General features: G+C 40.5%; 5 protein-coding genes across 5 annotated transcripts; all 5 read left to right on the forward strand.

Moving 5' to 3' along the window:
* The first annotated feature begins 2,367 nt into the window (after nucleotides 1–2,367).
* Nucleotides 2,368–4,129, forward strand: LOC140763091 (transcription factor MYB102-like). The gene is made up of 3 exons (XM_073101136.1): nucleotides 2,368–2,912; nucleotides 3,014–3,143; nucleotides 3,235–4,129. The coding sequence occupies exons 1-3, from the start codon at nucleotides 2,780–2,782 to the stop codon at nucleotides 3,929–3,931; spliced, it is 960 nt and encodes a 319-aa protein (XP_072957237.1). The 5' UTR covers nucleotides 2,368–2,779; the 3' UTR covers nucleotides 3,932–4,129.
* Nucleotides 4,130–9,668: 5,539 nt separating this feature from the next.
* LOC140763153 (uncharacterized GPI-anchored protein At4g28100) lies at nucleotides 9,669–11,023 on the forward strand. Its single transcript, XM_073101218.1, has 2 exons — nucleotides 9,669–10,464; nucleotides 10,636–11,023. The coding sequence occupies exons 1-2, from the start codon at nucleotides 9,817–9,819 to the stop codon at nucleotides 10,975–10,977; spliced, it is 990 nt and encodes a 329-aa protein (XP_072957319.1). The 5' UTR covers nucleotides 9,669–9,816; the 3' UTR covers nucleotides 10,978–11,023.
* A 967-nt stretch (nucleotides 11,024–11,990) lies between these two features.
* On the forward strand, nucleotides 11,991–15,565 carry LOC140762248 (mitochondrial pyruvate carrier 4-like). The gene is made up of 6 exons (XM_073099925.1): nucleotides 11,991–12,024; nucleotides 12,295–12,394; nucleotides 13,397–13,495; nucleotides 13,621–13,673; nucleotides 14,647–14,720; nucleotides 15,310–15,565. Exons 2-6 carry the CDS (start codon nucleotides 12,340–12,342, stop codon nucleotides 15,353–15,355), a joined length of 327 nt encoding a protein of 108 aa, XP_072956026.1. The 5' UTR covers nucleotides 11,991–12,024; nucleotides 12,295–12,339; the 3' UTR covers nucleotides 15,356–15,565.
* A 213-nt stretch (nucleotides 15,566–15,778) lies between these two features.
* LOC140762246 (tRNA (guanine(37)-N(1))-methyltransferase 1) lies at nucleotides 15,779–21,545 on the forward strand. The gene is made up of 9 exons (XM_073099923.1): nucleotides 15,779–16,784; nucleotides 17,526–17,624; nucleotides 17,757–17,876; nucleotides 17,970–18,136; nucleotides 18,909–18,979; nucleotides 20,002–20,144; nucleotides 20,407–20,518; nucleotides 20,668–20,780; nucleotides 20,869–21,545. The coding sequence occupies exons 1-9, from the start codon at nucleotides 15,981–15,983 to the stop codon at nucleotides 21,013–21,015; spliced, it is 1,776 nt and encodes a 591-aa protein (XP_072956024.1). The 5' UTR covers nucleotides 15,779–15,980; the 3' UTR covers nucleotides 21,016–21,545.
* LOC140762247 (uncharacterized) lies at nucleotides 21,348–24,795 on the forward strand. The gene is made up of 5 exons (XM_073099924.1): nucleotides 21,348–21,486; nucleotides 21,575–21,713; nucleotides 22,076–24,255; nucleotides 24,330–24,425; nucleotides 24,507–24,795. Exons 3-5 carry the CDS (start codon nucleotides 23,755–23,757, stop codon nucleotides 24,717–24,719), a joined length of 810 nt encoding a protein of 269 aa, XP_072956025.1. The 5' UTR covers nucleotides 21,348–21,486; nucleotides 21,575–21,713; nucleotides 22,076–23,754; the 3' UTR covers nucleotides 24,720–24,795.
* The last annotated feature ends 683 nt before the right edge of the window (nucleotides 24,796–25,478 follow it).

The raw sequence follows: 25,478 nt of genomic DNA on the forward strand, positions 1-25,478 counted from the left end.
GCAATAACGGGCCAAAATATTTTAGTTCAACTAGAGTGATTGATGAGCGGGTTGGTGAATAGAAGTCCAAGCTCCAGTAACTCAGAATGCCAAACTTAAACTACCTAGATTATCTTTAGCAGCAATCACAATCGTGAAAGCCTCAACAATTGAAGAAGAGAGGGAGCCAATGGAGAAGGGAGAAGGGAGAATAGAGAAATGAGGAGAAAAAAGACAAAAGAAAAGAGGAGTAAAACTTCTCGCCTTCTCTCAACTAAAGTGACTAAGAGAGTGGAGAGAAAGAAAGAAGAGAAAGAGAGATAATAAAAATAAAAAATCCTCCTAAGATAGGTGGAAAAGCTTTTCACTTTCTTTCAACAAAACTGACTAGAGAACGAGAGAGATGGAGAAAACTACTAACGACAGGGAGAACCTCTTAAAAATAAGAGATAAGAGGAAATGTTTTGAAACCCTAGCAGAGCTTAGCTAGGGCCACTCATGGATTATTTTTTATAAACTACATGAAATAATAATATCTCTTTATGTACATGTAGATGTACATGAACCAGTACAAGGGATGAAGGTGTAAAGTGTAAACCATATTTTATTTATTGCACAAAATTAAGATGTATGTCTCAACTACATCCAACAAACTTGTGGGATCTCAGGGGTTTTAATTAAACCAATTAAGATTTCATATATAATTAAAAGTTTGACAGAGTCCTTATCAATATATACAACAATTTAATATCTTGATATATAAGAAGCAGGAATCAGCAAAACAATTAGTGAAGGCAGCCAAGAGGGAGAAGAACCCTAGAAATTAATAATGTCTCCAACCGTCCAACGATCTCCCTAATTAGTATGTTGGATGCAACCCTCTCCGTTATTTTTCACAAGGAGTCAAACCTAATTCGGTAAGCTAATTAACAAATTTGTCTCCATCACACCAAACATGCAATTAAGCATATTAATCTAATCTATCATCTCTTCACCTGAGACGCATTCGTAGTTGGCTCCATGCATCTTATACATGCATGTCAACTAATTATCAATATTATAACATTGATATTAATTCGACCAATTTAGCTGTAAAGTTCAAATGCGTGGTCAAATGGATTAGGATGCTTTAGGCAAGACCTAGAAGCTATGCAGATCTCTGCATCACAAAATAATAAAAAATAAAATAAAATAAAATAATCTCGAATTAAAAAATACTTAATTAGCTCAATATAAAGGGACACCTCATCCAGAGTTGATACGTTATGATTAACTACTCTCCAAAAGAGTCAACACGAAGATGTAAGGTACTACTTTGGGTAACCAAGACGCCATCAAATGCTATGATAATGCAAGGGACACAATATTGATTAAATTATTTTATTTTCGTGTGACATGAAAAAGATTGTTCGCTTCCAACGCAGTAGACACGGAGGCAAATCCATGAAGATTACAAGTACATTAAAATAGTTGGATGGTCATGGCTTTCAAATTAAATAATTGGACACTGTCGCATGAGTCATGGCATTCATAATATATATACATAAAATTAATTCTCACTAATCAATTAAAGAGGATTAAATAAATATTTGAACACGGTGGATAAAACAAAATGCACGATCCCTTTTTTTTTTCCCCCACAGTGGAATTAATTGACATAACCACTACCTTATTTTATTTTTTTCTTTTTGATGATTAAAGACCTTATTTTTCTTCTTGGCGGCAGGTGAGATGACCTTAAATAATAAGGAAAGACCAAGATAACAATGCAAATGACTCTTTAATATTTAGTATGGACGCGCGCATTGGATCCTAGTGGCTGTGAAAATTACTGCACGAGAGTTTGACGTCAAATAGTTGGGGGGAGGTAGATTGTGAGACACGCGTCATAACAGTGACGTGTCAACCCAAGAAAATTGGACTGGCGTCCTGGGCTCCACAGGGGGACTGCAAGGTCCAGAAGGTGACACGTCATATATAGGTGGGAACCCTGGCTACGTCATACATTTGAAAATGTTGCAATTTAACTCGTCACAATAAGTGCACTAACTAAGAGCATGCTAATTACCCAAGGAGTTTTCTTTTTAATGCCATCGATGGATCTATCTACCTACCTAATTTACCTTAGATTATTAATTATAGAGAAGATAGGTTTATATGTTTCGCTTAAATATAAGTTTATCTTATGGATTGCTATGGTAATAAAAGAATCCGTGCCCTTCACGGAGGCATGGAGATGCATGCAAGAACGCCGTGAAGAAGAGATGCGTCACCACGCGACGTGGCACCCACCTAGTCAACGCCAACCGGTGGAAAACTAGATGAGGAGGGCCAGTCAGTCGCCTTCTTCATTTGGTTATAAGGGAGGATTCCCATTTCATTTTACTACTAGTTCTTCTTCTTCTTCTTCTTCTTCTTCTTCTTCTTCTTCTACTCTTTCCCATGGTTTTTGACCTCGTGAGATTAATTAAAAGCCTAGCTACATATGAAGAAGAGAAGGGGGCGAGAGAGAGAGAGAGAGACACGTCGCGTTAATGATAAACAAAGGCCGGCACCGAATTCTATTGACTTTTTTTTCCTCTAGACGGCACCTTTCAACCTTGTCTATATAAGTCATATATACGGACACTTCTCTCTTCTATTCAGTCTTTCTTCACCTTTGGGTCCAAGAAGCTTGCCCTTCTGAGCTACATCTCTCTCATCCTCTCTCCTTGAGTAATTATTCGCCAAGCTTAGATACATTCCAGGACAAAAGAATATAAATCATCGAGTGGTACTGTAGGCAAGTAATTTGAATGCCATGGGGAGACCACCTTGCTGCGATAAGAATGGATTGAAGAAGGGGCCATGGACGCCGGAGGAGGACAAGAAGCTCGTCGATTACATCCACAAGCATGGCCAAGGGAAGTGGCGAAACCTTCCGAAGAATGCTGGTGAGTAACTATATGTATATTTTAATATTGCTACCTACACTTTATAAGATGCTTAATTAAAAGTATTGGACGGATGAGTGAATTTGAACTGTGCTGATTAGGTCTTGCGAGGTGCGGGAAGAGTTGCCGGCTCCGGTGGACCAACTATTTGAGGCCCGACATCAAACGAGGACGCTTCTCATTTGAAGAAGAAGAGGCCATCATCCAACTGCACAGTGTTTTGGGGAACAAGTAAGATGCATATGATGAGTACTTTGACAATTTTAAATTGCGTTAGTATGTATGTTTATTAACACACACACACACACACACAAAAATTCAGGTGGTCAGCGATTGCGGCATGCTTGCCAGGGAGAACAGACAATGAAATCAAGAACTATTGGAACACCCACATAAGGAAGAGGCTACTAAGTATGGGAATAGATCCTGTTACTCATAACCCTCGCCTTGATCTCCTGGACCTCTCCACTCTTCTTAACCCCTCCGTATACAACCCAAATCAATTTGATATCTCTAGTTTACTCGGAATCGGGCCAATTGTTAACTCGGATCTCCTAAAAATAGCCAGCGATGTCTTATTATCTCAGAATCAGTACTCTAGCCTTGTGGCAAATACCTTGCAAGAGCCACATCTCTCAACTGCCCAACTCCAAAATCAATTTCCTTCGTTACTGCAAGGTCAAATATATCCACCCCAAAACCTAGCTCAGTACGTTGATGAGTCACAACTCATGCAAGCCCAATTGCATGACCTGGAGGTGTACCATCCTGGCTTCGACAATTTGGGCTCCAGCATTAATCCGCAGGTGTCACTTTGCGATAACTCCAATGTGCAAGAGTTTAACATCCAGAATTATAACCTACCATCCGGCTTATCGACGCCTGCCTCCAGTTCGACGCACTTGAACTCCTCATCGACTTATGTGAATGGCAGCACCGAGGACGAGAGAGACAGCTACTGCAGCAACTTGTTCAACCTCCAAATTCCTGGCCTTTTAGATGTTAGCGATTACATGTAAGCTGATTAAGAGAGAGAGACAGAGAGAGGAGACGATTGTGGTGGATTTGTTGGGTCCATATTGATGAATGAATTGAAGAGCAACTTTGTACAGTTTTCGTTGCATTCGTACTGTTATGTGGTGCATAATTTATGCTAAAATATTTTATATTTTTCCTTAATATTATATTATAAGACAATGGAAGCTTTCTAAATTGCTGTCTGTATCGTGATGTCACGTACATTTTGTCTAGATGAAGAAATTTGGCGAATGGATTACTTATGTTGGCAGGCTATAAAGAACTTCTTTATTAATGAGGTGACATGAATCACATAAACAACTAGGGGACGACATGGACAAGAGTGACACTTATTATTATTTAAAAAAGATTTAGATATAAATTTTTTATTAAACTTTAGAACGATAAAAAAAAAAATTTCCTTTTTTTTCCAAACGGTGTAATAATATAATACGTACAAAGCTCCTATCATATAACTAAACTCGCTCTTAAAGAGCACACAAGTAATGAGTTATATAATCCCCCTGCAGGCCCCTCTTTGTATCCACGCTCCCTCCTCTGCTATTAGTAGTCAGTATTTTCTTAATGTATATATTCTTACAACCATTTGCAAAGAGGAAAAAGATCGAATAGAAACTTTGGTGAGTAGTACTGTGATGTACTCTAAAATGTAGTGCTGAATATAATTAATAATTAATACGTGGAAGCAGAGGAGAAGAGAGGAGAGGAGCATTTAATAGGCGGCGCACTTTGTTCCGAGTACAGCCAAAAGTACTCCTTTCTCCTCGTAGGAAGTACATAATAAACCTTGAGCTGTCCCTCGATCTAAACCGTCCACTATCCTATTGAGATCCAGATCAAGACGCGTGTCCTCTTATCGATAGGCCTGTCTTCTCTTCGCGTCCATATGATTGTAGACGACACGTGTTATCGCTCTCGGATCGTTGACCAATGCACACTCTCGTTGTCACCTGCTTGCCTTTCTCCTAATATCTATTAGAGTTTTAGGATAAAAGCATTATAAGGTTAATCATTTAGGGTGTCAACTTTTCTTAAGGATAAGTCTTTAATTAGACTGACTATTTATTAAGCTTTGAAGAAAATAGTTATAGCTTGATACATGAGAAAAGAAAGCTTGATAATACCTCCTTCAATGCTATCAAAGATCCAACACGTTAAACATGTTACATTGAAATATATGATATAACAATAGAACGAGAACATACAAAGAAAGTTATTATTGCAAGAGAGCAAATTAATAATAAATCATAGCAGTTTATTGTAACCTCCAATTATCAACATCTTGAGATCCAACCAAATTGGAAATAAAGAAAACTCGAGAGATAGAGAGGAAAGTGGAGAATAGTGAAAGGGTAGTAAGGACATAGGAGTGGAGCATGTTGAGAAACATTGAGTACGAGGGGATTGATGAGGTTGTCAAAAGTAGTTGTTGCTTAATAGAGAGGATGCCAACAATGGAGGTCAATGACGAGAAGTAGTCTAAGATTTTGAGGCAGTCAACGGTGAAATCGAGAAAGGATATGGCACTAACTCTAAGAAGTCTCGACTAGCTAGGGAGAGAAAAACATTAATCGGGAGAGAAAAGATAGGAGACAGGATAAAGAAAAGAAATACAAGAAAACCAAGAAGAGGAATAAAGAGGAGAGAAGGCAATGTAGAAGAAGCCTATCTGAGGAGAGTAGAAAGAAGGAAATCATATGTGGCTAGCAAAAGGAGGGGCGGGAGAAGGTGGCGATCGAAACCCTAGCAAACGTTAGGGAAAAAGGTTTTTAAGACATTTAGGGTGTCAGCAAAGCATCATAGGTGACGCCTAAAAGAAGATCTACCACTCAAAAGAGGTACAATTAAGTTAAAAAAAACTGGAAATTAAATAGCTTATGATGCTAAGGGTTTGACAATGTCAGCCATTTAATTGCACCCCACCTGCTCGATATAATGGCCAACCGATGCAAGCATAGGTGTGAAACAGCATAATAGAAATCGAAGCACTTCTTCCTCATTAATGGTGTGTGCTTTTTGGAGAACAACGAACAATTTGACTGCCTCCTTTTCGTCGGCGACCATTACTGTCATCCGGCCGCCATTTTAATAGTATCCAAACAGGCCGACTAAAGAAAAACCTAAAAAGCTTTGTTTTGCTGCATTGCCACCTCTTTACTCTTCTCTTTGACCACCAGCAAAAGGCTTCTTTTGTCTCATGTACACGTTTTATTTGAGTGCATTAATACATGGCCAGAGAGAGAGAGAGAGAGAGAGAGAGATAGAGAGAGAGAGGTTTAAATACCAACAATGGTGAGCTAGACACGTTTCACATGCTCATGGATGGGCGAAAGAGATAGCATCCAGTAACTCAGTGTACATAGTCGATGACCTTCGTGGCTTCCGTCCCCATTGGAGTCAATTTAGTCACTGTCGAGTTCTTGGGCTGAGCCTGGGCTACCTCCAATTTGGGCCTTCGGGCTACAAGGCTCAAAGCCCACCAAGGAAGGAAGGAGGTGGTTGCTGACGAGGACTTGGAAGCTTTATTTCCGTGGATGATGAGAATTAATTGTGGCTGGAATACTTGGGAGCCATGAATGCTGTCTTTGGCGTGGGAAGTTTGAAACTTTATAGCTAATGATTGGGTCCTTAATTTAATGCAACTCGATTCATACAAGGATGGACAACTTTCTGTTTCTATCTGGTGATCACTAAATTTGGATCACCAGTATTAATTGGTATCTACTCTGGTAGTGGTTGGGTATGTCGGTAATGGCTGTTCGATGATCTGAGCTCCTTTCCTCCTAATTAAGAGTACGTAATTAAAACTTAGAAAGGAAAATATAAGAGAGATTGTTTGATTCAAAAACTAAAGTAATTATTACTGGGTACGAGTGACAAGGTTCCATTGGGCTCTCTTCAATAATGAAGCTGCAGGAAATAGTCTCTCAGAATTTGGCAGGTAGAGTCTCTTGTCAGGGTCGACACACATGACACAAAGAGACATACCTCTGTCCTCTGACGCCACCACACTGAGGGAAAGAAGAGAAGAGACTTTGCTATTTCCTTTCCAACCATAATAAGGCTGCCAACTCTAAACAGAGATAGAAAGAGAGAGAAAGAGAGGAAGCTAAAGTTGGATTGGAAGCCTAATTTAGAGCTCACATCACACCAAAACCATGGTACTAGTACTATTTCAAACATCTTATTGCATGACCCAGACCCACCAATTCATAATTGCCACTTTCACTCTTTATCTTCTCCTTTCTCCTTTTATATTCTTCAGTTTTTCCTTTTTAATTCACCCACCCCACCCAAAGACCCTTTTCCTTTTACTCACAAAAGTTTGGGTTTGGAAATGGGAAGCCAGTAGACACCAACAGGACCTTTGTTCACACTACTCATAATAATATGATTTCAGCCCATCAGTGGTAGCATCTTAAAAAAGTGGTCACTCTAAAGCTAAATCCACATGGGATTTGAGATAACTTTTAGTAGGTATGATTGTAGAATATATATATATACACACACACACACACACACAAACACACACAAAGATTAGTAGAATATTCTGATGTTTTGTAACTGCATCACTCACACTGCCCTAAGCTTTAATTTTATTTATTTTCTGGCATAGATGGTATGTTAAGTGCATGTGGGTTGTTTGTCCTCTTGTTATGATTCTTTTTCCTCTTGAGTCCCTACCAAATGAACCCCAATCGCTTGTCCTTATGGTGTGGGAATAAGGATTTGACTAATTAACCAATGGCACACCTTGTGTTAATTTAATTTAATTCATTTTAAGAGAACATACCACGTGACCGTCTGAGAGAGTTTTCCTTTCGCTCGTTCTTTCTTTTTGACAACCTAGCTATTAGGTATAATGTATATAATTTGGCTGGATATATATATATATATATACATGGAAATGGTAGGTTCTCCTCAATCACATAGATGAGTTTAATTATTAAAAGGAACTAATTAGAAGATTGTTTCATTAGATCTTTTGAAATGTATATTCCCGAGAACTTTAATTTGCTTCGTTAATTGCTTTTGAAAGGTACACTTTTAGCTGTGGAGCTCCACAGGACTAGTGTCTCGTTGCATCCACGTAGGACCCTAATCTAATTATCTTTATCTTTCTCTTTCTCTTTCACTTTTAATGGTTCAAAAGATTACTCCATTTCCCTCGAGTGTGCTACTCTTTGCCATGCATAGTTTGGTCCCTAGGATGTGCTCGCCCAGTTGAGATGATCATACGAATCGGGCTTTTGGTGCTTTAGCATCCATACACTGATCGCCAAGTACTCGGGCTGGAGGAAATGCCTGCAACCAATGATGCAGGCGATCAGTTGATTGCCCAGAGTGGGCCGGCTCTCGCCGGCGACCACGGGTGAAAGGGCTACCACTCTCTCTAGGGTTTCTTTCGTCATTCTAAAGGGTTATCATGTGGGCTTTGATTTGATGGGCTTCTCTCTCTTCCTCTTTTTTTTCCGTACACAGTATTCCTCAGCACTGCGATAATTACTTTTTTTTTAAAAGTCTAAATCCACGTATAATTAGTCATTAACTACGTAAATATATATATATATATATGTTAGATGGCAATTTGTTAATGGTTAAATACTTCCAGAAACCCAATGGTCCCATTCACGTGAAGCAATAATAGGTGACTTTTGTCTAATGTGCAATTAACGGCCACCGGAGAGAGCTAATATGAACAAAAGATGAGAGAGTCCCCCGACCACTATACCTTTTTCGAGGCCTGAAGCCTTTTCTAGTCCACGATTCTCGTCTCTTAATCCCATAGAGATTAACTGACAACGCCAAAAGCTAGCTATCATGTTTACAATATTAAACCATCGACACCTCTATCGATCTCTGTTAATACTCAGATGTAATATTATTATATATATATATAATTTTTTTTTAATTGGTATGATTTAAGAAAATCTATAGGGATACCTTTGATCTAGATTAGGACAGTTTAAATATTCTTTGTTTGAATGGGCCTGCATCCGTTACACCTTTTCCATAAGCTTGTGCGTGATAAGAGGAGAGAGAAACAGCAGATAGATGTAATAAGAGAAGAGAGACAAGACTCAAGAATCCAAACAGCTAACAGCTACTACTCCCTGCCACATCCCAAGGGAATGAAAAGAAAAGGACGCTCACCAACTGCACTCACCACTCACCAGGCCACCATCCTCTCTCTCTCTCTCTCTCTCTCTCTCTCTCTCTCTCTCTCCTCATATCGTAAGTACATTTAATTATTTTATTAATCCTCTATGAACTCCTTATTGGATTCCTTTCCTCTACCCGTTTGGCATATTCCGCTTTACTTCCCTCACCGCATCCTACTGCATGATGCAGGAATTTCCTGCATCAGTGCACTAACGTTTCTGTAGCTCGTTAAAAAGAAAGTGTGTATTAAGCACTTGAAATATTAATTATGAGATGCTGTAATATCTCCATGTTCCATATATAATATTATTTTATTTTTGATAAAATGTAATAATAATACCATTATTTAACTTATCATCAAAAAAAAAAAAAAACATCATCGAGGGCTGTTTGACATTGGTCTACGAAGAACAGGTCAGCAGGAAAATCTTGCAGCCTGGGCTGCAGATGATATGCTGCTAGCTGGCACTCCCTCACCCCCGTCCCCTCAGAGCTCTTCTCCGCATAAAACCCACCCCCCCTCTCTATCCTCATATCACACATCACCAGTTCTCTCTCTCTCTCTCTCTAGCTATATATGGAAAGATAAAGTTTCAGAAACCCACTTCCAGACTTTCTCACTCTCTCCCCCCATTCTCCCTTCCATCCCCCTCCTTTCTACCCCTTTTTTCTAGGGTGAGAAAGACCAAAAAGAGAGAAAGAAATGAAACCCAACTCGTCGTTCCTTCTCCTCTTCCTCCTCTCCACCTCCATCGTCTCAATCTCCTCCTACTCCGGCGAGCAGCAACCCATAAATCCGAGCGACTTCACCTCCGGCCGCAACACCGTCCCAGCCTTCCCCCTCGCCCAATCCCAGAACACCACAACTTGCCGCCTCGACCTCTCCGCCGAGCTCTTCGGCGGCGTAGCCGAGGCCTGCGGCCGCGGACTCGACCGCAGCCGCTGCTGCCCCGTGCTGGCCGCCTGGCTCTTCGCCGCCCACGCGCGCGCCGCTCTCGTAGTCGAACCCAGCCCATCCCAGCCGTCCGACGCAGGCGGCCAGGACGGTCCATTGATGCCGGACGACAACCAGAAGTGCGTGGATTCGCTGCAGAGCGCCTTGGAGAAGCGCGAGGTCCGGCTGGCGCGTCCGAATGCCACGTGCGATGCGGTGCTATGCTTCTGTGGGATAAGGTTGCACCAGATCGGCTCGCTGAGGTGTCCCGCAGCTTTCGATGTTGTGGGAGGTGAAGGAGCAGCAGGCGGCGGTGCTAGGAATGCGACACCGACGGCAGCAGTGAGGGATTTAGAGCGCAACTGCCGGAATGCCTCCTACGCCGGCTGCACGCGTTGCCTCCAGTCACTGGAAAAGGTCGGTTCGGTTTGGTTCCTTCCTGGGTTATCCTCGTAATATTTGAACATCTTACTCACTGCTAAACTACTACTATATATCTTTTTCATCTATAACTTCCTTCCTCGATCTACCATCAGAAACTGATAAGACTTCTCCCGTTCTCTTCTCTTGGTTAATTGGTTCGTGTAGCTGAAGGGACATGAAAAGGAGAGCACCGACCGAGCCAACCGGATGTTCGGACGAGACTGCCAGCTCATGGGCCTGACGTGGCTGCTCGCGCGCAACAAGACGGCCTACATCCCCACGGTGTCCGCTGTTTTGCGCGCCATACTCTTCAGCGCTCATCCGCCGACCCACGGCGGCTACAAGTGTAGCCCCGACCAGGAGAACATGCCCCTCGCCGTCGACTCGCTCCAATTCCAACGACTCGGCGAGGACTCCAACTCGGCATCAGCTCCTGCTTTGGCGTCTTTTTCCTTCCATGCCCTCTTGGGGTTTGTGTCTCTGATACTAGTTCACGGGGTGGTGTGAGAGGGGACGTTAGGGTTAAGACGAATCGGACTGTCCTTTTTTGTCCTTTGGACGGTGTATATGTTTTTTATTTTTATTTCTTGGCTATATCTTTTTTGTTGTCTCTCCCGGTTCTTGTGAACATTATAGAGTATATGATTATATATATATATAATATTGTCCCTAGTAGTATTACTATTATTATTATTATTATGGTTAATTAGCATCGTGAAATGAGCTTGTCAATTACATGGATCTTGAGATACGGCCTTACGGGTTTATTTACCACTTTATTTACTCTCTGGATCTACTCTATAAACATGGTTCAAGATAATTGCATTTTGAGAAGAAAGTAGGTACATATTGCTTTGAGATTATCGAGGAATCTTGGTATATAGGTCGCTCGGAATAAACAAGCGGCTTGAGCTCACCTCAGTTAAAACTCTAATTCCTAAATTCCAAATTTTGCAAATCCCTAGTCCTCCTCCACCTACAGCAACAGTAAGCCCCAGCTACCTCCTCTTTCGATGTCCTTCTCCACTATGGCCCATGTCCTTCTCCACTATGGCGCGCCTCCTCCTTCACCAACATCAAGCCGCCTCCGGCCTCCTCCTTCGACAACAGCCTCCACGCTCGTCCTCCTTCACCAAGCCGCCGCTGCATCCTCCTCCTCTATCAGCTAGCAAGGCAACAAAAAGTTGTAGCTCGGCTTGAGTTGAGCTGAGCCGCAATTGAACATAAATACATATACACAAGCACAAATACAAATCCCAAATTTGCATATATAACCTCAAAAACTTTGAAATCACAATTACATATTCGAAAGGAGTGGAACTTTCACTTTGGGCCAGATTTGGGTCGGCCCGAGCCAACGAAGGTTTACGCGAAAAGTGTACCCACATTTCAGGGGGCCGGGCTTTTAGCAGGTCCAATTAATCGGTAATTAAACAAATGCGTTGCAGACTTTGACCTAAGCTCGAGCACTAGCTTATTGGGGGAAGGCTTCCAGCGTCTTTCCCTATTCCTATCTATCGGGAATACTTCATCTGTTATTCTCCGCTCCTGCAGGTAAGAGAGAGAGAGAGAGCTCGATTCGTCTTCTTCTTGATCTATCCGTGGTCTCTCGTCGCTGTGTAAACTAGGGTTTGGGATAGCGCATCACCTGATCTAATCCCCTTATGATTTGATTGTTGTATAGGCGTTTCTGATGTAGAGGATTTTTTGTAGTGTTTTTATGTTTCATTAATTAGAATTTTATTCAGTTTTTGTTTCTATATTGGATGGAAGTACATCATTTCTTTTAACATTTGTAGGATAAATGTACAATTTTTTTTGTAGGAGAAAGAAGGAAGAAGAGAAGTAAAAAAGCGAAAGTGCACTTCAATGGCCGCTTCGAAGATTCAAGCCCTATGGAACCACCCTGCGGGCCCTAAAACTAGTTTGTCCTCTCTCTCTCTCTCTCCCTCTCTTATATATCGCATCTTCTAAAATGTCTAGGATTGCTTTTATCAAGAGGTTTGTAGGATTGCTTCAATTCTTCAAGATAGCCCTTGAATTGAGGTAATTGACTGGTTGAGTGGTTGATGTCATTTTAATGCAACTTTATTCTAATTCAATGCGATCCGAGGATAACCATATTCCGTAGTTCATGTATTGCTTTGGTACGTTACAATGGTGGCCTATCAGTTGAAAGATCTTGTCCTAGCAATGAGAGTTGAATTTGCAAGTTTATCCCTCTTTATTTGTTCTTTGATTTTTATTGAGGAAAAGGTGAGCACCTCTCTACTGAAGTGGTTGCTCATATAGTGTCATGTATGTCAAGTAACAGATGACTGTCAATCATGATTTCTTATTAATTCCTAGACAGTAAAGGTATCAAAATATTAAATTTCATATGTTGCTCGGAGTACTACTGTTTGTAGCTATAAGTAGGAAGGGTGGCCAGAGCATCTTGATGGCTAAACTTGAGAACCTATCATTCTTCATTCTCAGGCCTTGGGCAAATCTATACTGAAAATGTTAAGTCATGAACTCCCAATCCTTCTCAGAAACGGGCCTAGATTCAGCATTCAGTGTAATGTCCTTATTCCTGGGAGAAATCATAATATTCTAGACTTCTAGTTGAGGGTTCGCTGTTCATGCTAGGCTGAAATAAGCGACAATGACAAATGTGCATATCATCTTTTTTGACTTTCATATAAAAGTATATGTGCACTGTTGTGAATTTATCTATGTTCATAAGCAGATACATATTTGTGTGGAATTAATGTTCTTTGAAATGCGAAAAGTCTTGAGAAATATATACTACTCAGAACTCAAAATAAACAAAGTTACTGTTTAGTATGCTGCAAGTACAACAATTTATGAATGATAGCTGAAATAAAATAGGCTAGATCAATTCTGATTCTGGCACAAAAGAATGACATTTTCTTATTGACAGTTCATTTTTGGGCCCCTACTTTTAAATGGGGTATCAGCATTGCAAACATTGCTGACTTCTCCAAGCCACCAGAAAAAATCTCCTACCCTCAGCAAGTTGGTATGTAGTGTTGCCTAATTGAAATTTTATGCTATTTCTGAGCATTTGATACAATTGGAAGCTATAGTTTATTCTCCTACCTTGAGCATTCTGAGGTGGAAGGCTCATGTGTTTCTGTTATTTAGCTGTTGCATGCACTGGAGTTGTTTGGTCACGCTATAGTACTGTGATTACCCCGGTAAGGCTCTTTCTTCCATGACACTCTGTTTAGATTAAGATTTGTGCTTCATATGTCTTGAAAAAGCATTGTGAATTGTAATATATTTTATATTTATTGTTTAAACCTTTATTTTGCAATTTGTTGTGTACAACATCAAAGGTTTTTCATCTATAGTATGTAATATCACGGACAAAAGCTTATGAGGCTTTCTGCAGTTATAACCCTCAAAAGATATTTCTGGGGCATGTGTAACCAAAAACTGTATACGCAACTCGACTTTCAACAAATATTAGGTGGCGTGACGTTTCTAACACTCCAAAAACTGTCATGTGCGCATCAATAAGGGGACCCAATAAGTAGAGGGTACATAAATATTGCAAGGATAGGTGCAAGACTCAGTAGCATGCAAGTGTAAGGTGTCAGAAAGTTTAGATACAGCAATGGCAGAATTGAATGATGAGGAGATGAGAAAAGGTAGTCCTCTTTGCTACTTAGTGCATTGATGAGCAGGCAGGGATTAGAGAACCCATCCTAGGCAAGAACATCTGTTCCCTTCTCAAAAATGAATAATTTCATTTCATTATTCCAACAACTTTTTCATCTTTCCATGAAGCAAACTAGTTCGAGTTTATTTTGGTACCTTACATTGTTGACTGTGCTTTTGTTGATACATTTGTCAATCATTACAAAATAGGAACTTTATTATCATTTGAGAAATGGGAACTTACCTTTAAAGAAGTGATTAAAGATTTATTATCATTTGTCAATCATTACAAAATAGGAACTTTATTATCATTTGAGAAATGGGAACTTACCTTTAAAGAAGTGATTAAAGATTTGTTTTCCTAATATACTTTGACAACTTCTATCCTAAAACAACTTTCGTTCATATCCAAATGCAGGAATTTTGTAGTTTATTTCTGCTATCTTCTAACTATAGTTTATACTTGCTTCTTTTTGTTTACCTTGGCTTATTGTCATGTTGTTGCAGAAAAACTGGAACCTTTTCAGTGTAAACGTTGCAATGGCTGGGACAGGCATCTATCAACTTACACGAAAATTACGGTAAGCTCAAACTTGATCTTTTGAAGTTGTTCTTGTTCATGGTAATGACTTTTTGAAGAATAAACAATTAAATTCATCACTGAGGAAGATCTCAAAAACCGACCGATGTATATAGTACGTAAAACAGCTAGGGAAATGAATATGATTATTTTCAGAACAGCTTATTCCTGGATTTCTTCCAAGTGTATGTAAATCAATCTTTCTCCGTGGTTATTTACCATAATTTATTCAAAGTAGTATAATAAGAGTAAACATTGTAGAGGTGAAAGAACCCAATCTATGGAAAGATGATCTTCTTGCTGATGTTGCAATCTTGCACCTACTTTAGTAGCCTGAGGCTTTTACGATTTTAAACGGTTAAGCTAAAGTCAAGTGTGTAAGATACTGGATTTTCATTATATACTATGATGAACTGCATTACTTTTCTCAACTGGTCGGTGACTATGAGAAATGTCTCCACATTGCACAATTCACAGTTAAACAAAGGCATGTCTTCTCCAACGATACATATTCAAGCTTTATACCTTCTAATCATTCAAATAATGTTTGCTGAAACTTCTACTTTCGATTTACTTGATTTACTTTTCAGGCAAGATTACTTCACTGACGTAAAAGAGGAACCTGTGGAAGGATGATGACAGAATATTATTCTGCACTTCGACAGTAGATCTATGTTGATTGATTGGGCTATAAAAATTACGGAATTCACTGTCCAGGGAATTCCACATATTGTGTATGTCTGTGTTCCGATAAATTTGCTGGGAAGGACCAATCTCTACAATAATGCCATGCCCTGCGTCCATAGCTCTTGGAGGATTGTCTTGCTATTGTCCTCGAGCTCTCCATTTCTATGAGCAAAAAATTTGGTGTTTTATTATGCAAGTTCATCGCAAGCTTTACGAGTAGTAGTTCACATTCATTGCCATCAAGGATATCCCAGGAGCAGGCACAAGCTTTCACTTTTCTACTTCTCTTACGCCATTCTGAAATATATCTTTGTTTTAAGTTATCATGTGATGCAATTCTCCATTTATCTGAAACTTATCTTTTCCAATCAAGAAATTAAGATATGCAAATTAAGTACTTCTGCCCACCAGGATTTTCAATTGAAAAAAGAAATATATCTATTGTGGTATTCTCAATATTTGGACCAGTCGTGGAGATCCAACCCGACCCATTAAGACACTCCAACAGTCGTATTTAATCTCATCCAATTGGCTGAGAACCAATTTCGAGCCACTTCCCTCCTCTCCTCTCTCGATGCCTCCCACCTTCCTTCTCCAAACTCCTCACTTCCCTCTCTTCCTTCCCTCCTCCCACTGCCTCCTCCCCAACCGCGCCGCCCTTCTCTTCTCCAAAACTCTAACTCTGACCCTAAACCTAACCTCATGTTCCTGTATCTACCCCCACCATGGCCCTTCCCTCCGCCGCGGCCGCCATCCTCCCACGCCGGATCCGCCTCCAGCCGGCGATGGCGCCGCCTCCATAGAAAAATCCAGCTTCTCCCGCGTCTTCGATGTCTCCGCCCTCCGTGTTCCGGCGGAGGAATGCTCCGCTCTCGAGGGCCGGCTCCGCGGCCACCTCCTCAACTGGCCACGTGTCCGTAATATTGCCCGGGTCCCCGGGGACGACGTTGATTCGGATATGAAGAAGTTGATAAGAGATTCGGAAGGTGACGGCGGAGATAGGCTCAATTCCTTGGCTTTACGAGTTGCTGATGGGGGATCCGACGACCTCAATTTGAGTCCAGTGTTGTATAGGGAGAAGCTTGTGAAGGATTTCAATTGCCGTGGATTCGTGAGATTTCCGAATCTTGCGAAGATTTCGCGGCCAAAGAAGAAGAAGGAGAATAGGAAAAGGGGGAGGGAGGAGGTTAAGGAGAGGGAGGGAAAGAATGAATTTATTTTTATAGAGGTGGTTGGAGATGGCGAAGAAGAGGAGGACTTGAGGGGTTTGCTTGGAGATGAGTTCAAAGCAAGGAGGTGGAGGGGGCCAACTAGGCTGCTGCTGCTGGATGAGCGCTACGCGAATAAAGGAACAGAGGAACTTCCGGAGGCCATCAAGGTGGCTTTACTGCTCTTGTGAGTTGCTTTTGTATGCGGCTAATCAATTAACTAAATAACTTCGCATGCTTTTCCTTACAATTGCTTATGCTGAATTTAATTTTAAATGTTCTCATTTCCTGCTGTCTGTGAAGTATGAGCCGCTCTATGGTGAAATGATTTTAGAGGTTTTAAATCATACTAGCAGCATCGGTTTTGATTCGAATGTGGGGAAACTTATATTATACAATATGCTTAAGTTGATGTAAAATAAAATTCTCAAAAAATTATAGAAGCTAGACGGAGTAAATAACATTAGAAAATAGAATGAAAAGAGAACCCACAAACCTTGGATCATTTAATGTGCATCTTTCTTCTTGAAGCCCCAAATTGTCTCTAGTTGATCCAAACACCTTGAGCCACTTGAAATGAGCAAGGAGAACAAGAGAGTAAAATCCACAAGCTTTCTTCTCCTAGCTAGGGAAAGGGAGCCCAGTGGCATACTGAGCACTTATCTTGCTGGGAATCTTCCTTCTTGGAGGTCCCAAACTGCCTCTCATCGCCATGCAGATTGAAGTTTTCTCTTCTCTCTCCTTTTGTAATTCAGCCTAGTGATGTGGAGGCTGTCACTTGGTGTGATGTTGTCTGGTTTGTAATTCCGCATGTTTTCATTACTTTATCACTTCATATTTTAGATTTAGCTTCTTTTAAGTGAGTGACTTTTCTATTTGTGCTTTCTGTTTTTCCTTTTTATAACTTACAGGCTGTTTTACATGGTGATAACAAACAAACCAGGCCTTCAGTTTATGAGCTTGTACAATGTCAAATAACCTTATTTTATAGCTATTGGCCGATGAATGAGGTATTTTCCATCCTTGCTTTCATTTTTTAGTGTGCACAGTTTTTAAGATATTACTTATGCTATGCTTCATGAAACATCCTATCTCTATAACTTTTCTGGTGTACTTATTTTATGCTGAAGTTCTTCTTGTAGCTTTTAGAGGCATTACTTCCTGAGGGTACAATAGTACCAACAGGTTTTGAAACAGTTGGGCATATTGCTCACTTGAATTTGAGAGATGAACATCTACCTTACAAGAAACTTATTGCTCAGGTACAGTATCCTGTTGGTCTCCTATTTTTGATGTTCTATTGATCCTTATCAATGTTTTGTCACTTGTTAGGATGATCATATTTATCATTGCAGGTAGTGTTGGATAAGAATAAGCCAAAGATACAAACAGTTGTTAACAAGATTGATGCTATCCAAAATGATTACAGAACAATGCAGCTTGAAGTGTTAGCTGGTAACAATTCCCTGGTTACTACAGTGATTGAGAATGGAACCCGTTTTCAAGTTGATCTAGCAACAGTGTATGTTTTCTTTTCTTATCAATCTGGATTAATTAGATACTGCTTCTGATATATTTTAAAGATTTCTTGCAGACAAATTTTGGACGAAGTGCTAAACATCTTATGCCCTAATGCAAGAACAATTATGCTGAACATGATCTAGAGCTTTGAGTTCTTATTTGTAAACACGTATGCTGAATTATTCAACAAATTTGTCTTGATCGTGTGATTCCATTCAGTTTGTAGATGTCAGAATTTCATTGATTAAATCTTTTGAACTTACTTTCATTTGTTACATATCTCTTAATTTTCTCACTGAAAATCATCCTCAGTTTCTGACATGCAGATGTACAATAAGATGCGTATGACTTGATCTATAGATACTTAAATAGATATTATACACCTGTATAAATGTGTACAACCTCTCTCTAAATATCTACTTATATATGAGAATAAGTGACCTTTTCTGTTTTTTGAGGTATATCCTTTTTCCTAAGTTTTGACCAGTTAATACTATATGTATACCTCCTTTCACGATGACAAATGTATACCCTTCAGTCAGCAGGATGATTTAATGATTTAATCCTTTACCTTGATAAGTGAAACGTGGTTTACTCTTTTGCTTATTCTTCCTCCTTTTCTTGTCCGTTGTCCTTTCATTCTGCTATTATGCGCATGACTTTATTTGTCTGGTCTACACCCACAACTATTTCTTTTAGCGTTGCTGACACATTGTCATTCATCTGGAGTAGATTATGGCTGACTGCCTTTTGGGTTTTATGATTTCCTGCAGTTATTGGAATTCTAGGTTGGCAACTGAGAGGCAAAGGCTGATCTATACTTTTACAAATTCTGATGTTGTTTGTGAGTTTCTTTTATGCCCTGATTAAGTTAGTGGAACATTTGCTGCTTAAATTGCAGTTTACTTATGTTACTGTTTGCAGCTGACATATGTTAACTTGTTTTGTTTTCTCTAGAAATGAAATTATGACAACCTTTCTTGTACTTGAGATGAACTAGCAAGTCATTTTAGTTTTGTGTATGATATAAATATATTTCTGTAATTTTTTTTCCTAAGGTGAGGTGTCTTATTTCATTTTTATTCTTGCTAAACCCTGAATTGTCTGCCTACACTTGCACACTATTTTTGAGATGATATTGCCTTTACTATTCTGTATGCATAATTATGTGTTATAAAAACTTTAGGAAAACATATTGATTGTGAACATCAAAGACATGCCAAGACAGCCAAATAGGTTTTAACTTTCCACTCTTCCTCTGCACAATCAACTCCTTTAAGGAAAGCAAAATGTACAGTTTATTAATGATGGGATAGCAGATTGATCTTTTGTTTACACTTCAGTTGGTTACTAGTAGGTTGTCATGGCAATGTAAAGGTGAGGTGCTATATAGTTGTCAGGAGTCATTTTACCTGTGTGCCTACCGATCATTAAGTGCATTGTAGATCAATGGTTGAAGGATTGCCCTGAATATAGCCGATTCTCCAAATTGCTTGAATTTGAGTATGCTAGTATTTTGGATGTGAATAATGTGGCAAAGATGCAAATTATAATTTTTTGGGATCTCCAATTATGCCATTTATGTTGTAGAAGCAATATTCTTGTTCCTAGCATAAGGCAAAGCCTATTGTTTGTGTTCTTTTTAAATATTTAATATTTACTATATTGTTTGATTTTGACAATCAGTTGAGCTAGTCTCTGCACTATTTGCTCCTATTGTGATTTAATGTAGTTGTTGAAGTCGATATGTCTGATGGCTTAATTTAACTGAATGTTTTATATTGTTATCCTCTTGATGCTCATATATTTCATTGAAAAGACTGATATCATTGTGTCATGATCTGATGATACGATATTAATTAACAGGTGATGTGTTCTCTGGTGTTGGTCCAATAGCTATTTCGGCTGCAAGGAAAGTCAAGCATGTGTATGCTAATGACCTGAATCCCAATGCTGTGGAATATCTTGAAAGAAATGTTGTTCTTAACAAGCTTGAGAGAAAAATTGAGGTATGCGCCTTTGTACAGAATACAGGAACATTTTTCTTATCATGATCTTTGTGCTACTCATGAAAAAGTTTGTTGTACTAATAAAATACAATGAAGTTTCTGGTATTCACTTGATTCTTTCTCTACCACACGTCTATAATGAGCATGCTACTATAGTTTGTTAATTTGATCCAATGCCATAAACTAAATTCTTTTCAATAATCTTAATTAGCTTGTAGTTTAAAAGAAAACAAATGAATGCTAATTGTTCCATTCCAACCAGGTTTTTAACATGGAAGGCAGAAGGTTTATAAATGCTATATTTGCTAGCCAACGACCTTATTCCGTCACACAAGTTGTCATGAATTTGCCAAACGATGCTGCAGAATTTCTAGGTTAGTTGTATGGAATTAATATTTTCATGCATTCATAACATAAGCTCTACTCGTAACAAATTCTTTTGGACTTGGTTGGTTCAAGAACAACTCATTCTCTCTCATTTTGACATTTAAAAATTCTCGAAAGATGCCACTCCATTGTGCAGATGTTTTCAGAGGCATCTTCAGGAATAGACGGAGAAATGATGATTGCTCTTTGCCCAAGATTCATGTCTATGGTTTCTCCAAGGCCCAGAATCCCGAATATGATTTTCATGAGGTCTAGCATTCATCTACACATTCTTTCCTCTTACTTAGGGACTTCCTCGTTGATTCCCTTCTCTCTGTCTGTTGAATTTTTCATGCAGAGGATTAACATGGCATTATGTGAGTCGGTGAGTGATGTTGAAATGCATAAAGTCCGGCTTGTTGCCCCTGGAAAATGGATGCTGTGTGCATCGTTTACCCTTCCACAATCCGTTGCATTTGCAAGACAGCCCACTACAAGTCTGTAATTATTTCTGCTGCTGCCTTAATTCAAAGTATGCTTCAGCTTTTGCAGCAGGAAGATGCACAGTTGGTGCTTGTCAAGTTCCTGAGATGCTGCCTTTATGGTGAAATTACTGCTTCCTAATATGACATTGAGAGGTCGTCAAATTAAAATTCCTAAAGCTATATCTGCTGCTAGGTATGATGCGGCCCAAGATGGAAGGATGAAGCCCAATCCTTCTTATGCCGACATCTAACTACCAGATGACATATTCTTGATCTAGAAATTGATGGATGATGATTTGAACGAATAATCATCACTACAAAATGGCTTACGTTATTAAATGGTGTTGTGGTCTGGTAGATTGTGCACGTACACATAGATGATACATATGTAATGATTCTGGAAAAGTTGAACTCTACAAAATGGCAAAAGACGAATGAAATGAAGCATTTCTTTTTTGCCAATTTAACTGTCATTCTTTAACCCGGATACTGTAAGTTGATCAAACTCAAATAATTAGAGTTCAGATTTGTTGTATTCCTGTATTCTCAGCCTGGTAGTTTTGATTCATGTTTTGATAGACTGCAATGTCGAAGCAGGGAATAGCTGCAGCAGTTTTCTGACACGTCACGTCCACTCGTTCTCCAATGCTGCCCTCCTGCGGATCAGATCCTTCATGAAAGACTACCACAGACACCTAGTGGAAAAGCTGCTGAAGAGGTAAATTCTTTTGAAGGATTTTTGCTTGATTACATTTTAGGAACCATTTATTAGGATCAGAAACTTGTATTATGTATAGGGGCAAAGGATAAGTGTATCGTTTTCTTTTGGCATCAAATAGTTCAGATTTAACTGCTAGTTAATCAAACAGTAATTTAAAGAAAATGCAAGACAAAAAAAAAAAAAAAGGATTTGGAGACATACACATAAAATACCATTTCAGAGGCGCACATCTGCAAATAAGGAGTTATATAGGGTAATATATGAGAAAAAGAATTGTTCAATTGTGTCTCACATTTTATCTTTCGAGTTTCTGTACTTATACCCCCCCCCCCCCCTCTAATAATGGTAAATCTCTGCAGGCTCTTCTGAGCGCCCCAATATTTATAACATGGTATTATTGCTGGAAGCATATCTCAGTTCAGATACAACCAATCTTCTTATTTCTCGTACGTTTCTCCTCTATATCTGGTGGGCTCTCACAAAAGCCTGCCATCCTCGCCTCCTTTTCGAGCATCCCCTTGTTGGAGGCCGTTTCCCCTTCACTTCTTTTGTGATCCTTTTCGTTTCTCTTTATTCTTACTCTTCATGCTTTTTTATTTATTCTTTCTCTAAACCCTCGTCTCCCCTTTCATGCTGGTCCCCTACTTCCCTTTTACTGGTGACTCCCAGTTCATCTCCTTGCTGCCTTTTCATAAAATTAGATGCAAAATTTAATCAGAAAAAACTGAAAGTAAACGAAAGCTTTAACTCCCGGTTCTCTCGTTGTTATTTATCACTCATCTTTTTTTCCCCTGCTTTGATTTGTTGTATAGTTCATAGAATAATGGCTTGAAACGTGTAAGAAATCTTCGCTAGTTATCTCTCTAGGCTCCTTTATGAATATGCATTATTATAAATGGGCTACAGTCGTAAATGATAATATATAATGAGTTTTAAGGATGTAAGCAAGTTTTGGATTTTCTAAAAAGGAAAGGATGGTACGGAGTAAGACGTCCCCTTAAGCCAAGGACGACAGTTTGCACAAAACTAAAAGGCTGCAATAAAGAGGCTGCAAAGTGTCAGTTGAAGCGGGCCTTTCTCTCTCTCTCTCTCTCTCTCTCTCTACCCAATCATTCCCGGCAGGGCACGATCTCTCTCCCCAGACCTTCCAGTATCCTCTCTGCCTGCCCCCATGAAGGAAAAAAATAAAAAAAAGTTAAAATAATCTGTCTCTATATTAATTCATTCTTCACTCAAGACTGTAGATAAATACACCACCTGTGTCTATCTCTCGAGATGAATGAAAGCTTTGAAGTTTGTAATTAGATTATTTTTATTTTTAAAACTGTATAGTTAATATCGGCCATTCATTATGCCTCCATCTCATGTGTAATCCTACCCGTCCCTTTAGCCAGCCGCCAGTATCCGTATCCGAAATCATCGTCCTACTCTTTGGTAGCCCCCTTTAACATCCACATCAGCAAGGAGGGACCAATCTCTTCTTAGACCCAAATCTCCGCGGCCCTTCTCCATCGAATGAAAGAGGAATCTAACTCCTCCTTTGTGTACATGTTATCTAATAATAAATCTAAAAAAAAATTTTAAGAGAGGCCACTAGGTGCATTTGCCCAAACCTAATGGTAACAAAATCTCTAGTAGAAGCAGCCTTATCTTCCTATATTTAGCAACCCCATCATACCTACGACTCGATCTATATAGCCCAACTCTCCCATCTTTCCTCCGTGACCCTATTGAAAATGTAATCCTTAGAGCCTCATCCTAATCCGACGGCTATATGCGTCTGGGTCAAAGATGCTCCTATAGATTTCGACACCGTTAAATCAACGGCCATGATCGCGGCAACAGTACCGGGACCCACAGGGCAGGGCAAAGTTCCCGACCACGCCCACCACGGGCATCCCGTACGTGCCGGCTTCCGACACGTGTCAGGTGTAGTGGGTGGGCACCACCCCCCCGCTCTTCCTCCCGCCCTTCTTCGAACGCGCTTATAAATCTCCGCCTCCTCTCTTTCTTGTCTTCTCCCCTCCCTCACTCTCTAATGGCGTCGACTTACCTTTTCTGGTCCTCCTCTTCCTGCGACGACGGCGCCGCCGCAGCGGAGACCCAACCCTCGCAACCTGCAGCGAAGCCGCGGACCAGGAAGGCAGCGAAGCCGGCGGCTCCGAAGCGGCCGCCTCAGCGCGGGCTGGGCGTAGCGCAGCTCGAGCGCCTCCGGCTCCAGGAGCGGTGGAAGAAGATGACAGAACCCGATGCTGGTCGCGATATCCAACCGATCCAGCCAGTCCAGATTCACCACGCTCCATTCGCTTACCCCGGCTACTGGTGCCAGTCCCCTTCGCCGTCGCCGGCGGCGCCCATCGGTTACATCCCTCGTTGCCGTCCGACGAATCTAGGGTTCGGATCCGTGCTACATGACCACTGCTCGATGGATCGTTGGCGGATGGGGAGTACTACTCCTGGTATTGCCCTCTCAGAGCCCCCTTCAAACCAAAGGATCTTGCCGCAGTGCTTCTCTGATCAGTGCGAGTTCTGCGCTAGAGTAAGGCTCTCCTACATTTCCATTAGGGCTTCGATCTTTCTGTTAGCTTATGCGATGGTCCATTTCTCCTCCAGAAGAAGCGCCTCTTCGGTGAGGATCGCTTGTTCAACGGAGGCAACGGCGTCGATTACTTCGAGATGGATCTTGCCGCCTCTATGGCCGTAGATCAGGTGCTCCGCAGCATCCATTCTACGATTTTTACCTGCTTTATATACCTCTGTTGCTAATTTAATAGTTCTTCGTTGATGTAGAAGGGAGAGGGCATCGGATGCTATGAGAGGAAGGGGAAGTCGACGTCGGAGATGGAGAGGGAGGTGAAGGAGTACGAGTTCTTCCCACCGAGCGTGAGCGCATTTCGTGGTGATTCGGAGATCGGCGGGAATCGGACGGTTGGTGATGCATCTTCCTCTTCCTCTTCTGCTTCTCCTATACTTCTAGATCTTTCTCTTAGGCTTTCCTCCTAAAAAAGCTTGCTATATTTTCTAAAACTGGTTGTATTTTTCGCTCTTTCTTTTACCGACTAAGTATATTTCAGCTGTCTTGCGCGCATTCGGTTTTAATTACTTGGTTACATTAATTTCTTGCCACTTAAATGGGAAGTTCTGAGAATGGACGGCGGTGATTAAGAGTCTAATCTAGTAGTAATCATTAGCTAGTTAATTTCTCTACCTTGTAAATGAGAAACTAATTTGTCTTAGTCGAGGTGAGCGGGCCAAAGTGGTCGGCGACCGCAGTAGGAGGCTTTTTTTTTTCTGTGTGTGATTAGGTACTGAGTGAATCTGATGAGTATTTAATACGGTTTTCCAAATCTCTAGTATCTGAATACCTTCGGTGCCTCTGAGGAAGAAGGAGGCGTTCCTTTTGTTTGCCTCTTTTGCGTTAGAGGGGAGAGAGAGAGAGAGAGAGAGAGAAGATATGTGTGAGTCGCTGGGTGGTACGGAGATGGTACCAGGAGCTTCTTGGATTAAAGGGCGGAATAAATAACGGCAGCTCTCCCGGCAGTAGACCTTACTCTCTCTCTCTCTGCATGCATGTTTTGTTTTTACTCGAGACGAGACTCAGTTAGTCAGTGCTTTGTCTATGTGGTCAGAAAGGGGGAGAGAGAGTTTCAATTGCGCGTGGCATCGAAGGACTGCTAGGACAGAGAGAAGAGATAGACTTTGGTTAGAGAGAGAGAGAGAGAGAGAGAGAGAGAGAGAGAGAGGAAGCACTTTTCCTCTATT

This window comes from Typha angustifolia, chromosome 7, assembly GCF_048772165.1.
Source record: "Typha angustifolia cultivar Huaian chromosome 7, ASM4877216v1, whole genome shotgun sequence".
Taxonomy (NCBI): domain Eukaryota; kingdom Viridiplantae; phylum Streptophyta; class Magnoliopsida; order Poales; family Typhaceae; genus Typha; species Typha angustifolia.

Excerpts from the sequence above, each read along its gene's own strand:
- LOC140762248 (XM_073099925.1), top strand. The coding sequence starts at position 12,340 with ATGGCCGCTTCGAAGATTCAAGCCCTATGGAACCACCCTGCGGGCCCT. Across the intron at positions 13,496-13,620 it reads CTCCTACCCTCAGCAAGTTG|CTGTTGCATGCACTGGAGTT; the intron begins GTATGTAGTGTT and ends TCTGTTATTTAG. Across the intron at positions 14,721-15,309 it reads CAACTTACACGAAAATTACG|GCAAGATTACTTCACTGACG; the intron begins GTAAGCTCAAAC and ends TTTACTTTTCAG.
- LOC140762246 (XM_073099923.1), top strand. The coding sequence starts at position 15,981 with ATGCCTCCCACCTTCCTTCTCCAAACTCCTCACTTCCCTCTCTTCCTT. Across the intron at positions 17,625-17,756 it reads GCTATTGGCCGATGAATGAG|CTTTTAGAGGCATTACTTCC; the intron begins GTATTTTCCATC and ends TTCTTCTTGTAG. Across the intron at positions 20,781-20,868 it reads CCGAATATGATTTTCATGAG|AGGATTAACATGGCATTATG; the intron begins GTCTAGCATTCA and ends TTTTTCATGCAG.
- LOC140762247 (XM_073099924.1), top strand. The coding sequence starts at position 23,755 with ATGGCGTCGACTTACCTTTTCTGGTCCTCCTCTTCCTGCGACGACGGC. Across the intron at positions 24,256-24,329 it reads AGTGCGAGTTCTGCGCTAGA|AAGAAGCGCCTCTTCGGTGA; the intron begins GTAAGGCTCTCC and ends TTTCTCCTCCAG. Across the intron at positions 24,426-24,506 it reads CCTCTATGGCCGTAGATCAG|AAGGGAGAGGGCATCGGATG; the intron begins GTGCTCCGCAGC and ends TCGTTGATGTAG.
- LOC140763153 (XM_073101218.1), top strand. The coding sequence starts at position 9,817 with ATGAAACCCAACTCGTCGTTCCTTCTCCTCTTCCTCCTCTCCACCTCC. Across the intron at positions 10,465-10,635 it reads GCCTCCAGTCACTGGAAAAG|CTGAAGGGACATGAAAAGGA; the intron begins GTCGGTTCGGTT and ends TGGTTCGTGTAG.
- LOC140763091 (XM_073101136.1), top strand. The coding sequence starts at position 2,780 with ATGGGGAGACCACCTTGCTGCGATAAGAATGGATTGAAGAAGGGGCCA. Across the intron at positions 2,913-3,013 it reads AAACCTTCCGAAGAATGCTG|GTCTTGCGAGGTGCGGGAAG; the intron begins GTGAGTAACTAT and ends TGTGCTGATTAG. Across the intron at positions 3,144-3,234 it reads CACAGTGTTTTGGGGAACAA|GTGGTCAGCGATTGCGGCAT; the intron begins GTAAGATGCATA and ends ACAAAAATTCAG.